This window comes from Panicum virgatum, chromosome 2N (assembly GCF_016808335.1).
Source record: "Panicum virgatum strain AP13 chromosome 2N, P.virgatum_v5, whole genome shotgun sequence".
Lineage (NCBI taxonomy): Eukaryota > Viridiplantae > Streptophyta > Magnoliopsida > Poales > Poaceae > Panicum > Panicum virgatum.
In genome coordinates this window covers 20,274,458-20,286,927 of record NC_053146.1, presented here as the reverse complement: position 1 = coordinate 20,286,927, position 12,470 = coordinate 20,274,458, and the positions used below count along the sequence as shown (strand labels likewise).

The window sequence follows — 12,470 nt, the reverse complement described above, 5'->3', positions numbered from 1 at the left end:
GGCGGCTGACCTTCCTCCCGGCGGTGGTAACATCTCCTATCGCCGGAGGGACGGGCTCACGGGCACCGCACGTACCTTAGCGTGACGCGCCCACACCGGCCAGTGTATGTACTGACGTACGTGCTGACGGCATACTTGAAAAAGAATGGAGAAAGCTATAACTGCACTGTACAGCAGGAACGGAAATAGAAGTGTTCGTACATCAAAATTGTTAAAACCTGCCCCCGTTTGCTTCTCCCTCCGCTGTTCACGCAAAAAGATGGACTCCGCTGTTCACGCAAAAAGATGGACGCGTATCGATCAGCCGTTCACCGCGACCTTCTCCGCGCGACCGCGCCGCGCCTACTTCCACCAGCGCCACGGAGCACGTAGACCGCGACTCCGCTTCTGCCATTGCGCCACGACCTTCTCCGCGCGCCCTCCTCCCGCGAAGCGGTGCGGCCTCCTCCCTCCTCCCGCGCAAGGGCGCAGGGGCCCCACGGCTCGCGGCCTCCGCCGCCGCAGGGGCGAGGCCTCCTCCCGGCTCCCACGCAAGGGGCCCACGGCGCAGCGCCTTGGGCTGCGGCTCCCCGGGGCTCGCGGCCTCCTCCCCCGCAGGGGCGCGGCCTCCTCCCGGCTCCCGCACAAGGGGCCCACGGCGCAGCGCCTTGGGCAGCGGCTCCCCGGGCACGGGCGGTGCCTCCGCGCGCGCAGCGGCGCGGCCTCCTCCTGGCTCCCGCGGAGGGACGCAGGGGCCATGGCGCGACGCCTTGGCCTGCGGCTCCCGTTCGCCTGGCACACAGAGGAGCACACAGACGTGAAGACCAATAGAGGAGCGGGGGAAAACGATTCGCTCTCTGAAGATTCGCTCCGTCCATCACTGTGTCCCGTCGGAACAGTCGCAACCGGCGCCGCGCGGCGGCCGTACGCGCGTGCCCTCCCTCCTCTCACCGATGTCGAGGCTGTCCCATCGGAGTTACTGGGCGAGGCCGCGCGTCCCAGCAGGGTTGGGAGGGCGGGAGGGCGCGGGCACCCGGGCCTCGATTTGCACCCCGGCCGTCGTCGAGATAAGATCCTCCTCCCCATTCCTTATCGCCTCCTCCACTTTCTTCTCCCTCGCTCCGGTTCCAAACCCTAGCTTTTGGTTCCCCGCTCCCATCCTCGGCTTATTTTCCCTATCCAGACCGCAGCATACAGATATGTGAGATTCGTCCGTCCCCTGCATCTTTGCCCATTCTTGCTGCTTCGAATTTGAAGTGGCTTGATCTAATCTGCGGTTCTCTGGTGTTCTTATGCAGGTGCATAGCCGGCCATGGCGTTCGTCACCTAGCCATAGGAGCAGCCATCAGTACAGGAAGGTGAGTTGCCTGATTTTGGTTGGGATCGGCCTCTTAAGGTCCATCTTGTGCAGTGGATATTGATTGACTGCAGCTTTTACTCTTTCTTGTGCCGCCAGCTAGGCTCTTGGATTTAGAGCAATACGATTAGGATTGCTTTAGTCTGCCTTTTTTTTTTTGCTAATGATGCTTCTTTACCTTGTCTGGAGTGTTTGTCCTCCTTTTCTGAATTGATAGTTCTATAGTGATTCCTTTTTCTTTGAGTGTGGTGCTTGCTTGATGCATTTTTTCCTCCTTTTACTTTACATGTGCTTATCGGATTTTTGTTTGCTGCTAGGTCATCCATTGCTGAAGAAAGAATCGTGTGTTGCTGTCAAGTTGCTGCTTTCTGATGTGGGGACCCGCGAAGGTCAGCTTGTCCCTTCCTGCTTTGTTACAATTTTTTTGTTTTCCTTCCATGTGTTGTGATTCCTTTTTGTACACCTCAAAAGGAAAACCTTGCATAGATGGATCTTGGATTTAGAGCAGCATGATAAGGATTTTTTTCCTACCTTCTGTGCTGGGTGGTTCTCAGTTTTAATTATTTTCCTTTCATGTATTGTGTTTACTGTTTGTACACTGTAAAGAAAAGGCCTTGCATATCCTCTAAGCCTTTCTATTTCTCTAGCTTTTGTTATAGGCTCTCCTCTCGGTCTTCTAACATTTCTTTCCTATCTATAGTATTGCTACTGTTCCTCTACTCTGATCTCTTTCCTATCTGTAGTGTTGCTCCTCTTCCTCTGCTCTGATCTTTCTTTCGTGTTGTAGGATTACTCCTCTTCTAATAAGCATTTCTTGATCCATTGGATCCATAGGTGTTCTGCTGCTCCTCTTTCCTGTTGTAGGATTACTCCTCTTCTAATAAGCATTTCTTGATCCATTGGATCCATAGGTGTTCTGCTGATCCTCTTTTCTGTAGTGTTGCTCCTCTTCCTCTGCTCTGATCTTTCTTTCGTGTTGTAGGATTACTCCTCTTCTAATAAGCATTTCTTGATCCATTGGATCCATAGGTGTTCTGCTGCTCCTCTTTCCTGCTTATCGTGCTTTGCTTAACTTCCTTCCTTCTTTGGGCCTTTACATTTCGCCTCTGCTAGATAGGTCAGGGTTCTCTTGCAATTCTCTATAAGTGGGCTTAATGTCTGTTCCTTCCTTTCGTCTGCATTAAGGCCTTTTTTGGTGTGTGATTACATAGTTATAATGTTCGATGCGCTTTGATTTTATTTGCCCATGTTGTCTATAGGGCTCTCGTGGTGCACTATGCTTGCTGCAGTATTGTTGTTGATTGTGATTTCTTTGTGCCGTGCTTGCTGTTTAGTGATGACTGGGTCTCCGTGTGAGAGAGTCGCACGATGTCGTGAGAAGGTTCAAAGGAGGAAGTTTGCTGTTACACAAGGTCTGTAGGATCGTAATATATTGTTGTGTCATAGAAGGGATGTCGTGTCCTTTTGTTCACTGGTGGTGTTGTTTGGATTTTGTCATTCTTTCATAGGTTCTCTTCCGCAGATTGTTCCTGCCACCAGCAGTGAGCCTTCTTGCCTTGGTGATCTTCCAGGGCCATCCAACCAGCCATGCACATTTCAGCCAGCAGGCCCATGTGATCTTTTGCCGGTTTCTCGAAAGAGGACGAGTGAGTGAATTTTAGGCATATACACTCGATTGGGGGGGGGGGGGTAAAGATGCTGCCTTTTTCACCACCTGAACTAAACAGGAGGAAAGTCCTTGATGGACTTCCCTGCAGAAATTGCCACTTTAAACCGACGCCTTCGGATCAGCAGGATGCGAAGTAAGAGGTCCTCTGATTGTGATGTTTCTGTGCCTGTGACGCTCCCTCTTGATAGAGGCCGCATAGAAGAGTTGAAAGGTTTGTAGGTATTTTATTTTGAACTTGCTTGGAGAATGATTTTCTTGGTGTTATGCCTATAGCCCTGACTTTTCATTGTGCGCCTGTAGAAACCTTCCCAGAACGGTCCTACTATGGTGGCCCAACGCATGAGTGCCCATACTGTAGTGCTGCCTTTTGGTTCCAGGAGCGAGTGAAGACCGCTTCCATTGTATCCAAAAAAAATTGTGTATAACCTTTGCTGTAGGGGAGGCAAAATTAATCTAAAATCTTTTAAGAAGCCACCAGCTCCCCTGGCTGACTTGCTAAGATTCGATGGCAATGCACGTTCAAAGCGATTCCTTAGGCAGATTCGATCATATAATTCTTTGTTTGCATTCACCTCTTTGGGTGCAGCTGTGGATAAAATGATAAATAATGGCACTGCTCCTTATGTATTCAAAATAAATGGAGTTGTTCACCATTGTATTGGTTCCCTAATGCCGCACAACGGCTCACGACCAAAATTTGCACAACTTTATATATACGATACTGAACACGAGGCGCAGAACCGTTTAGGCTTGTTTGAGGCTGATGGTAATGCTGCTAACCAGCCAGACCCAAAGGTAGTGTTGTCCCTATTAGAGATGTTAGATGAGCATAACAACCTTGTCAAAGCATTCCGATATGCTAGAGAACGGTTAGAACAGGAGGGAGACCAAAAAGTGACATTGAGGCTATTGGGCTGTAACTCAAGGCAGGATGTTCAATACAACCTTCCAGCGAGTGGTGAAATTGCAGCGATAATAGTGGGTGACTATTCAGCTGATGAGTACACTTATGATGTCCTTGTGCATGATAGGAATCGTGGGTTAAAGCGTGTTTCATGTTTGCACCCATGTTACATGGCTCTGCAGTATCCATTGTTGTTTCCTTATGGTGAGCACGGCTACCATCTTGGCATTAGGTATACAAACGCAGAGGAAGAGGGTACTCTTCGTAAATATGTCACGATGCTTGAGTTCGGTAGATTCCATATGCACTACAGGCTAAATGAAGCGAATCCTTTCACTTGCTATGGTAGGTTGAGTGACCAAATAGCTGTTGATTTCTTCTCCACAGTTGAGGGTTCTAGGCTAAAGTTTATAGCTGACCACCAAAAAGAGCTGAGATACGAATCTGTTCAGGGAATAGCCGATGCGATTGATAAGGGTTTTACTAATGCGGATTCTGTTGGTGGTAGATTTGTTGTGCCTGCAAGTTTTACTGGTGGGAGGAGGTATTATGTGATGAACTACCAAGATGCGATGGCCATATGCAGGGTCTATGGCCCTCCTGATCTTTTTGTGACCTTTACATGCAACACAAAGTGGAGAGAGATGGCAGATGCTTTGCGATATGAGCCTGGCTAGCTGCCTTGTGATCGGTCAGATTTAATTGTAAGGGTTTTCCATATGAAAGTTGACAAATTCATAGATGATATTAGGGAGGGTCGGACATTTGGTGCAGTGCGTGCAGGTGAGACATAATTTAGAGTAGCCGTGCATACTGCTCTTCTGTTTTTATTGTTAGTATGTCTTATATGTGCCATTGCTTATGCAGTTTTGTACACTGTTGAGTTCCAAAAGCGTGGCCTGCCTCATATACATTGCCTTGTGTAGTTGGCTGAACCAAATTCAGAGTTTAGTGCTTCCATCATTGATGGTTTTATGATACATGGTCCATGTGGCGATGACAACAAAAAATGTCCATGCATGAAAGACAACAAGTGTTCAAAGAATTTTCCTAAATCATTTCAGGATGAGACAATTGTAGATGACTTTGGTTTTACTATCTACAAGCGTAGAAACGATGGCAGACATGTTGTGAAGAATGGCGTCAGGCTAGATAACAGGAATGTTGTTCCATATAACAAGAACCTCCTTAAAAAGTACAATGCACACATCAATGTGGAATGATGTAACAAATCTAACATGATCAAATACTTGTTTAAGTATGTTACAAAGGGAAGCGATAGGGCGAAGATTTACTTTGAGGTTACTGCAAAGACACCTAATGCATCTCCTGGACCTCAATTGGCTCCACGGAATGAAATCCAAGAATACATTGATGCTAGGTTTCTATCCTCTTGTGAAGCTCTATGGCGTGCTTTTGAATATGATATTCACTTTAGAATGCCTCCGGTAGAGCGATTATGTGTTCACCTTCCGGGAATGAATCATGTGCGGTATGAGCCAGGAGTTGACCTACGGGCGCTACTTGCTAGCCCAGCAGCAAAAAGCTCGATGTTGACCGCGTGGTTCGATGCAAATGCAAAACATGAGGACGCTAGACACTTGACATACTGCGATTTTCCAAAAAAATGGACTTGGGATGCTTCCAACCGATGCTGGCGAAAAAGAGTACCTTGTGCTAAGATTGGACGTATGTACTATGTACATCCAGCTGCTGGTGAACTTTATTACCTGCGCATGCTGTTGATGATAGTTAAAGGCGCAACGAACTATCCTGATGTGAGAACCTTTAACAATAGAGTGTACAGTACATTTCGAGAAGCATGTGAGGCAAGAGGTCTGCTTGAGAGCGATAATGAATGGAGCCTTCTATTTGATGAGGCCATAGTGTCTGCATCAGCATATCAGCTTAGGCATTTATTTGTCACTGTGGTGCTTTTCTGTTCTGTCAGCGATGTCCGTGCTTTTTTTTGATAAGTACTGGCTTTACTTTACGGATGACATACATAGAGGACTAAGGAATGCGCTTGGGAACCCCAACTATATTGTCCCGCACGAGCAACTAATGAACCTACTTATACAAAAATTAACAGACCTTTTTGCTAATAGTGGTGGCAACATAAATAACTACAACTTACCAAAGCTAACAACGTAGGGTTATGGTGTGAATGATAATAGGTTAATTAATGATGAGCTTGATTCTGAACCCTTGATGCTATCCATGCATGCTTCATCTTTGGTGTCACAATTAAACGCTGACCAAAAAAATGTGTTCGATGTAATCACTGAACGTGTTCCAAGTGGATCTGCTGGTTTTTTCTTTGTGTGTGGCCATGGTGGCACTGTCAAAACTTTCTTATGGAATGCTATAATCGCGAGATTACGATCTGAAAAGAAAATAGTGCTTGCTGTTGCATCATCTGGTGTAGCATCTTTGCTACTGCCTAGAGGACGAACTGCACACTCTAGGTTTAAAATACCTTTCGACATAACCGAGGCTGCCACGTGTAGTGTGAAAAGAGGTACAATGCTTGCTGAACTTATACAAGTGGCTGCCCTCATTATATGGGATGAAGCTCCAATGACTCACCGCCGTTGTTTTGAGGCATTAGACAGAACTATGAGAGATATCCTTTCTGAGCATAACCCAGCCAATGCATTGCTTCCTTTTGGAGGCATGCCCGTTGTCCTTGGCCGTGACTTCAGGCAGATCCTACCAGTAGTTCGCAAAGGCTCACGATCCACTATCGTTGCTGCATCTATCACAAATTCTAAGTTATGGCAACATGTAGTGCTTTTAAAATTGCATACAAATATGCGACTTCTGAACCCCACATTAGAAGGAAACCAGCGAGATGAACTTGAACAGTTTAGCAAGTGGGTCAGTTTTACAAGGCTTCCTGAGAAGACTTTCATATGGAGTGTCAGTTTTACAGAGAGCACAATAGACTCAGGAAATGTTACCTTTCAAGTTAATGCAGTGGTAGGAGAAATAAATGATGGAAGTGCTACCATTCCAGCAACACCAGACGGATCCCAAGCATCCTCTCTCATGCTCTCAGGAGGTGCAGGCACAAGCATACAGAATACTCCTAAAAAAAGTCATGCCTTGACTTTATCCTCGCTGCCTGCTACTTCTGAACCTAGCCTTGCCTCAAGCGCCACACCAGCCAAACAACATTTCCTGCTTCTGAGCCACCCGAGACTCCTCAGAGTGTAAGGAGCAATGCTCATGATAAGGTAAATTACTCCTTGTTATTGTACATGCTGCCTTAACTGAGATTTCAGTATATTAATTCATACATGTGAATGGTGCTTCTCCTTGATTGTCTTTTTTACATTTCTTGCCACAGGACAAGGCTTTGGCTTGCACTGCAGATGCCCCTGGTGATTCTCCTACACAAACACAGGGGGGAAGTGCTCGTGATGAGGTAGATTTTTCCTTGCTGTCCTTCCAGTTATATGTAGACACTCCATCTGAAATACATAGGCAATGGTTTCTTTGTATTTTTATCCACACTAATAGACTATAGCTCTAGAATTTCTTCTTATCGGATAAAGACTTATGATCAGTAGCCTTAGTTGCTCATTTTTAGCATTTCTTGTAACAGGACAAGACTTTGGCTTCCATTGCACATGCCGCTGGTGGGTCTTCTACAAAGACACAGAAAAGCACTACAAAGAAGAGGTTATCCCTATCACCATAAATTTTTTTGGTTGTCACTTTGTTAATAAGCACGAAACTTATATCTATACTTATAGGTCTCGCCCATCTGCTAACAAAAATGTTGCTAAAAAACTTTTCATTCATGGGCAAGCTGGAGATGACAGTGGCAGCGGTAACGATGCTGCAGATGCTCCTGATCAGACCAGGTAATTTGGCCCTTTTACTTGCCTGTGTTACAGTTATTAAAATGGCTAAAGGATTAAGGACTTCCCATAATGCTCCAATTGTCATGCTCTACATGACTACTGGGAAACTTGTACTGTAAGGTGTACTTCTTTACTTAGGATGCAGATGATTGATCTTTGAGGAATAACGATTTATAGTCAATGCCTTATTGGAATCCACATCTGTTTGCTTATTATGTGAATATCACTTCTTGGTTTGTTGATCTTTTTTAATTAGCAACCTACCGTCCTGATCATTTGGAAGTTGTTACATGGACATGACACATGCGACACATGCTAAACATTAAAGTATTATTCTTTTGCAGTCCAAGCAAGGATGATGCATGAGCAGTGAAGCTCATGTTGCTTTTGTCTCTACCGGTTGCAGCTGGCTTTTGTGTGCCCTTCCTCCATCAAGAAGAGTCCAATGCATGGGACCTAGAGTCTGCATTGACCTCAATCTGCAAACCGTGTAGCATGGTGATTAGCTTTTGGTTTCAGATAGTATTCAAAACTACCAGCTAGGTTGTTTGGTAGTTATGCATACTTGCTGTTACATGTAGATTTAAGGTGCTCGGATGTGCTGTAATATTGATGCTCCAAATGCCGAACAGACACCTGATGATAGGTTAGTTTCATGCTCGGATGTAACCATGGTGATCGGATGTACTGTAATGATGATTGAAATGTTGCCGGACAGACACCTGATGGATAGGATAGCCTGGTGCTCGGATGTGATGTCATGTGATGTGATGGCTAGCATAGTTTGGTGCTCGGATGTGCTGTAATATTTATGGTTCAAATGCCGGATAAACACCTATGTTAATATGTTCATGATCTGCTTGCTATCGAATGTGTTGGCTTCGTATTGAATCCATGCTATACTATGCATATGGTTTAATTGTTATTTTTTATTGTCTTATGCTTACTTATGTTTGATAGTTAAAATGATTGGGCGCACAACAAAGTAGGGCTGCGCTGCCTTCAAACGGATGAATGAGTGTTGCTATACATTTAGCACCTGACAATGTTTTTTTAAATAATCATAAATTACCCTTCTGAATTAGCATAACTTTTTGAATGTTTTCCTCACGCAGAACTATGAGATGCGTATCATTGCGTTGAAGAAAAAAAAATCAGCTCCAGATATAGACCTATTTTTTGCGAATAAACTCCAAAAGCAAATGCTATCAAGTGCGTATTTTTTCACAGAACATTGACCAATCTATCGAACTCGTAATTTTCACAGAGCACATATCAGCTCAGGGTCAGACCAAGCTAACATACAGATCAACTATGATGCAAATATTATCAAGTGTGTATAGCAGACAGACGGATTGCTAATCAATGGAACTAGCTAGCATCTGACATCTGCTTACTTCGCTAGTTACAGTAGTTAGAATTTACATTGCAGCAAAAAAAAAAACCTTCAACTGACAAATGGCCCATGCCAGTCCAGAAGAGTATATGTCGCAGTCTTGGATAGCACAGCAAATAACAAATGCAATCCACCAGGACCTATCTTGTCTTAGAGCATTCTGAGACAAGGCCGTATTAGCAGCACCTCCCAGTTCTGTCAAACCATGGATAAGTGTCCTGCTGAGATGCGAATGGCTTGTTCCAGAGAGACAGGATTCATGTTTGCAGATAGATTGCTGTTCCGATCAGAAGGATCCATAAAGTAGCAATCACCCATGCGCTCTTCTTCCATTTGTTTGGCCGTCGCAAGAAGGAGAAGTCTCCAAAGATGTTTGGAGAACCTTGAACTTGGCTGCTAGCAGCACTCATCTTTCTTTTCTTGTCCTCCTGTTCCTTGATTTTGTCGCTCCATGTTCCAGCATACCTGTTTCGCATAATCGCAAGCAGTGTTATAGTAACATGAATGAGAAGTTTTGGATCACTGTCCATTGCTTGAAACGAAATGATGGGGATAGGAAAGCAAGTATCACGCAAAACTGCAAAAGTCTCCATGGAGGAGGATGCTTGCAACCATTTACTATGGTGGTCATTATCTCCAGTTTAAGCATATAGATATGGGGTAGGAAAAAGGTTACTGGTTCTAGGATGTACAGTAGCTAAAGAAGGATTTCAACTAAGATAAACAGATAGCTATATCTTCTCTACGGAAAGATGGGTCTCAAACATTATTCCATAGCCCCATGCAGGTTCTAAGAAACAATGAAACAAATACTAGACATTACTTATAATTGCAGGTGGATTCACCATGCAGCCTTCAGTCAAAAAGAGATCATATAGGAATGAACACCATAGCATTACGAATGAGATTTCAAGCAGATAACAAGCGCCACACACTTAAAAATATGCAGCCGAATTTACAGAGTTTTAATGAAGAAAATATTTGCAGACTTGACATGATTACAACTTCATATCTATCTGACCTTTTGCAGTCTACAAAGTTCTTATACGCAAGGTGAACATAAGATGACGACTACTTCAAATAGGCACCAAAAAACTAAAATAAAGCCCATGTACAAACAAATAAATTCCATAGCTGAATGGCAAGGGACAAAGTAGCATAGTCGCAGATAGATAACTAACCAATCCCAGCTGCTCCCAATTTGTGGTATTGAGACCACCTCGTCATTCGATATCTTCAACTTGGGAGCCTCTAAAATGTATCTGAGTTCAGCTGCCTGCCGCCTGATATTGATCATGGGGTGGCTACTCTCCAATTCTTTGTACAATGCAATGCAATCCTTGTGCCTCCTGTTGGCCTCATATGCCATTGCAAGCCAAATTTGGATCTGGAGAATTGAATAAGAATTAGATATATACTGTGTCACAAAGATGTCTACATAATCATAGCCATATAGTTACAAGCATAATCAAGAGTTCTGTCAAGATTAATTGGATATTTTAGGTTACTCCCTGCTGATATACCATCACTTAGTCAAATATGTGTAGATTAATTCCAAATGCCATGTTCATTATAAATGACGATTGCAATTGTTTGTTGAGAAAAGCTGGTCGATGTAAGATTAGGGTGCAGCCAAAGATTGTAGCAGCAGCGTGCTGACAACCACATATAGTTATTGCTACCCACTCAATTCAGCATTCTTAGCCACAGGCACTCAAACATCAAAATGCCAGAAACTTGGTAAATTCATTGGTTTGAGGGACTCTGCCATTGTTCAGGTTTCATGAGCCTCTTTGTTCACATGACGTTTCACAGAAAGTTGCTTCTACTTTTTCCTTGGTTCTAGTTACTTCCTTTTACGTTACATCCGAGTGTTGAATTCAGTCTCAACTTACCAAAAATGATCATTAAGCATGCAGCTAAGGTTAGCAAGCTGACACCAAGATACATAGGAATATATGATTCTAACATGTAGTTTTACAACATTCTTGGTCACAACTTACAAGTCACTAGAAGTATGCGCTGGTAAACTATATCTTGAATCTGTATTCTTGCTTGTTCAACTCATTCAAACAAACATTTAAATATGCAGTGGTAAGTCTACACATAAGCAGACCTCAAACACATACACATACAGTCATGGGTCGGGATATGTTATTACCTCGCCACCTAGGAGAGAGGAGGGGCGTATGATTGTAAGTGCAGCCTCCAAGAATTCGATTGAGCGGCCATACATTCCCCTCCCGTATGCCTTTTGGCCCAATTCAAACATTTGCTTGGCCGTCGCCCTCCTTTCCGCCTGCTCTTGTGCCACCTGCAAATTAGATAGAGCCCACGCAGCAAATGATTTCTCCCCCATGTTCTAGCGTACTTGTTCTTTTTTGTTTTTGGTTAGGAAGGCAAACGCTTTTTTTTTTTGGATGCCATGCTTCCTTCAGTTACCTTAATAGCCGTTTGGCATGTGCAGAGACTATTGACTATTGAGTGGCTGTCGTTGCAGGAAGGTGAGCTCTAAGTGGTAAGGGTTAAGGAATGTGAGGTTAGGAGTAGGACCTTCTGTAGCTCGCGGCGGACGCGCTCGCGCTTCTCCTCCTCCGACTCCTCGGTGGCCTCAGCGGCGGCCTGGCTCTGCAGCTGCTCGGCGGTGCGCTCCAGCTCCTCCATCTCCTCGGCCTCCTTCAGCCGCCGGTTCAGCTCCGCCTCCCACTCCCTCTGCGCCTCGTCCTCCGACAGCTCCCCTGCCTCGTCCCCGCCGCCCGGGGCGGCGGCCGCGAACCTGGCCACGTGCCCGCGCCGGCCGCTGCCATTCCGCCAAACGCAAGCGGCAGCGCCGAGCCCGAGCCGCGGGCGCAGGGGCGGCGCCGGAGCCCAGCCGCGGAGGAAGAGGCGCGTCCTCCGGCGGCGGGTGGCGGGGTGCGCCCCCAGGCCGGCGGCGTCGCCGAGGAGGAGCCCGGCGCCCATCGCCGGCAGAGGAGGGGAGAGGGGGGAAACGTGGAAGGGAAATTTTTCCACCACCTGTTTTGTGCGCCCGTTAAATAGCTTCCATCCTCCGCCACGGCACTGCTGGTGTGGATGGCATGTGGGCCCGCCCGGACATTGGAGATATTTTTTTTCGCGCGAGGGGAGCAAAGGGAGGAAAGAAATGGCGCGCGGGTGGTAGCGGCCTAGCGGGGGATTCGTGGGTCCCGCTGGCTTGGCTCGCTATATGCGACCGGAAAATGAGCCAGACTTTGTATGGTCTTTTTTTTCCCCATCTCAGTGTCGTTTTGCAGCATGCGGTGAGCGATGCCCGA

At 45.8% G+C, this 12,470-nt stretch overlaps 2 protein-coding genes across 5 annotated transcripts; one reads left to right on the top strand and one right to left on the bottom strand.

Moving 5' to 3' along the window:
- Window positions 1-213: 213 nt before the first annotated feature.
- Window positions 214-8,672, top strand: LOC120659985. 4 transcript variants are annotated; one of them, XR_005669300.1, is made up of 10 exons: window positions 236-1,337; window positions 1,654-1,725; window positions 2,671-2,748; window positions 2,845-2,982; window positions 3,064-3,216; window positions 3,306-7,148; window positions 7,262-7,339; window positions 7,520-7,596; window positions 7,671-7,781; window positions 8,126-8,672. XR_005669300.1 is itself a non-coding variant. In XM_039938292.1 (5 exons), exons 1-5 carry the CDS (start codon window positions 7,135-7,137, stop codon window positions 8,152-8,154), a joined length of 309 nt encoding a protein of 102 aa, XP_039794226.1. In that variant the 5' UTR covers window positions 6,791-7,134; the 3' UTR covers window positions 8,155-8,672. The 4 variants fall into 4 exon arrangements, 1 of the variants encoding a protein (XP_039794226.1); XR_005669299.1 differs by having other exon boundaries at window positions 214-1,337; window positions 3,064-7,148; XR_005669301.1 differs by lacking the exons at window positions 2,671-2,748; window positions 2,845-2,982; window positions 3,064-3,216 and having other exon boundaries at window positions 696-1,337; window positions 6,890-7,148.
- A 328-nt stretch (window positions 8,673-9,000) lies between these two features.
- On the bottom strand, window positions 9,001-12,188 carry LOC120659984. The gene is made up of 4 exons (XM_039938291.1): window positions 11,731-12,188; window positions 11,339-11,491; window positions 10,359-10,564; window positions 9,001-9,642 (listed from the first exon to the last, which is right to left on the bottom strand). Exons 1-4 carry the CDS (start codon window positions 12,136-12,138, stop codon window positions 9,435-9,437), a joined length of 975 nt encoding a protein of 324 aa, XP_039794225.1. The 5' UTR covers window positions 12,139-12,188; the 3' UTR covers window positions 9,001-9,434.
- Between the last annotated feature and the right edge of the window lie 282 nt (window positions 12,189-12,470).

Excerpts from the sequence above, each read along its gene's own strand:
- LOC120659985 (XM_039938292.1), top strand. Across the intron at positions 7,340-7,519 it reads GGGGAAGTGCTCGTGATGAG|GACAAGACTTTGGCTTCCAT; the intron begins GTAGATTTTTCC and ends TTCTTGTAACAG. Across the intron at positions 7,597-7,670 it reads AAAAGCACTACAAAGAAGAG|GTCTCGCCCATCTGCTAACA; the intron begins GTTATCCCTATC and ends CTATACTTATAG.
- LOC120659984 (XM_039938291.1), bottom strand. The coding sequence starts at position 12,138 with ATGGGCGCCGGGCTCCTCCTCGGCGACGCCGCCGGCCTGGGGGCGCAC. Across the intron at positions 11,492-11,730 it reads TCCGCCGCGAGCTACAGAAG|GTGGCACAAGAGCAGGCGGA; the intron begins GTCCTACTCCTA and ends TCTAATTTGCAG. Across the intron at positions 9,643-10,358 it reads ATTGGGAGCAGCTGGGATTG|GTATGCTGGAACATGGAGCG; the intron begins GTTAGTTATCTA and ends TATGCGAAACAG.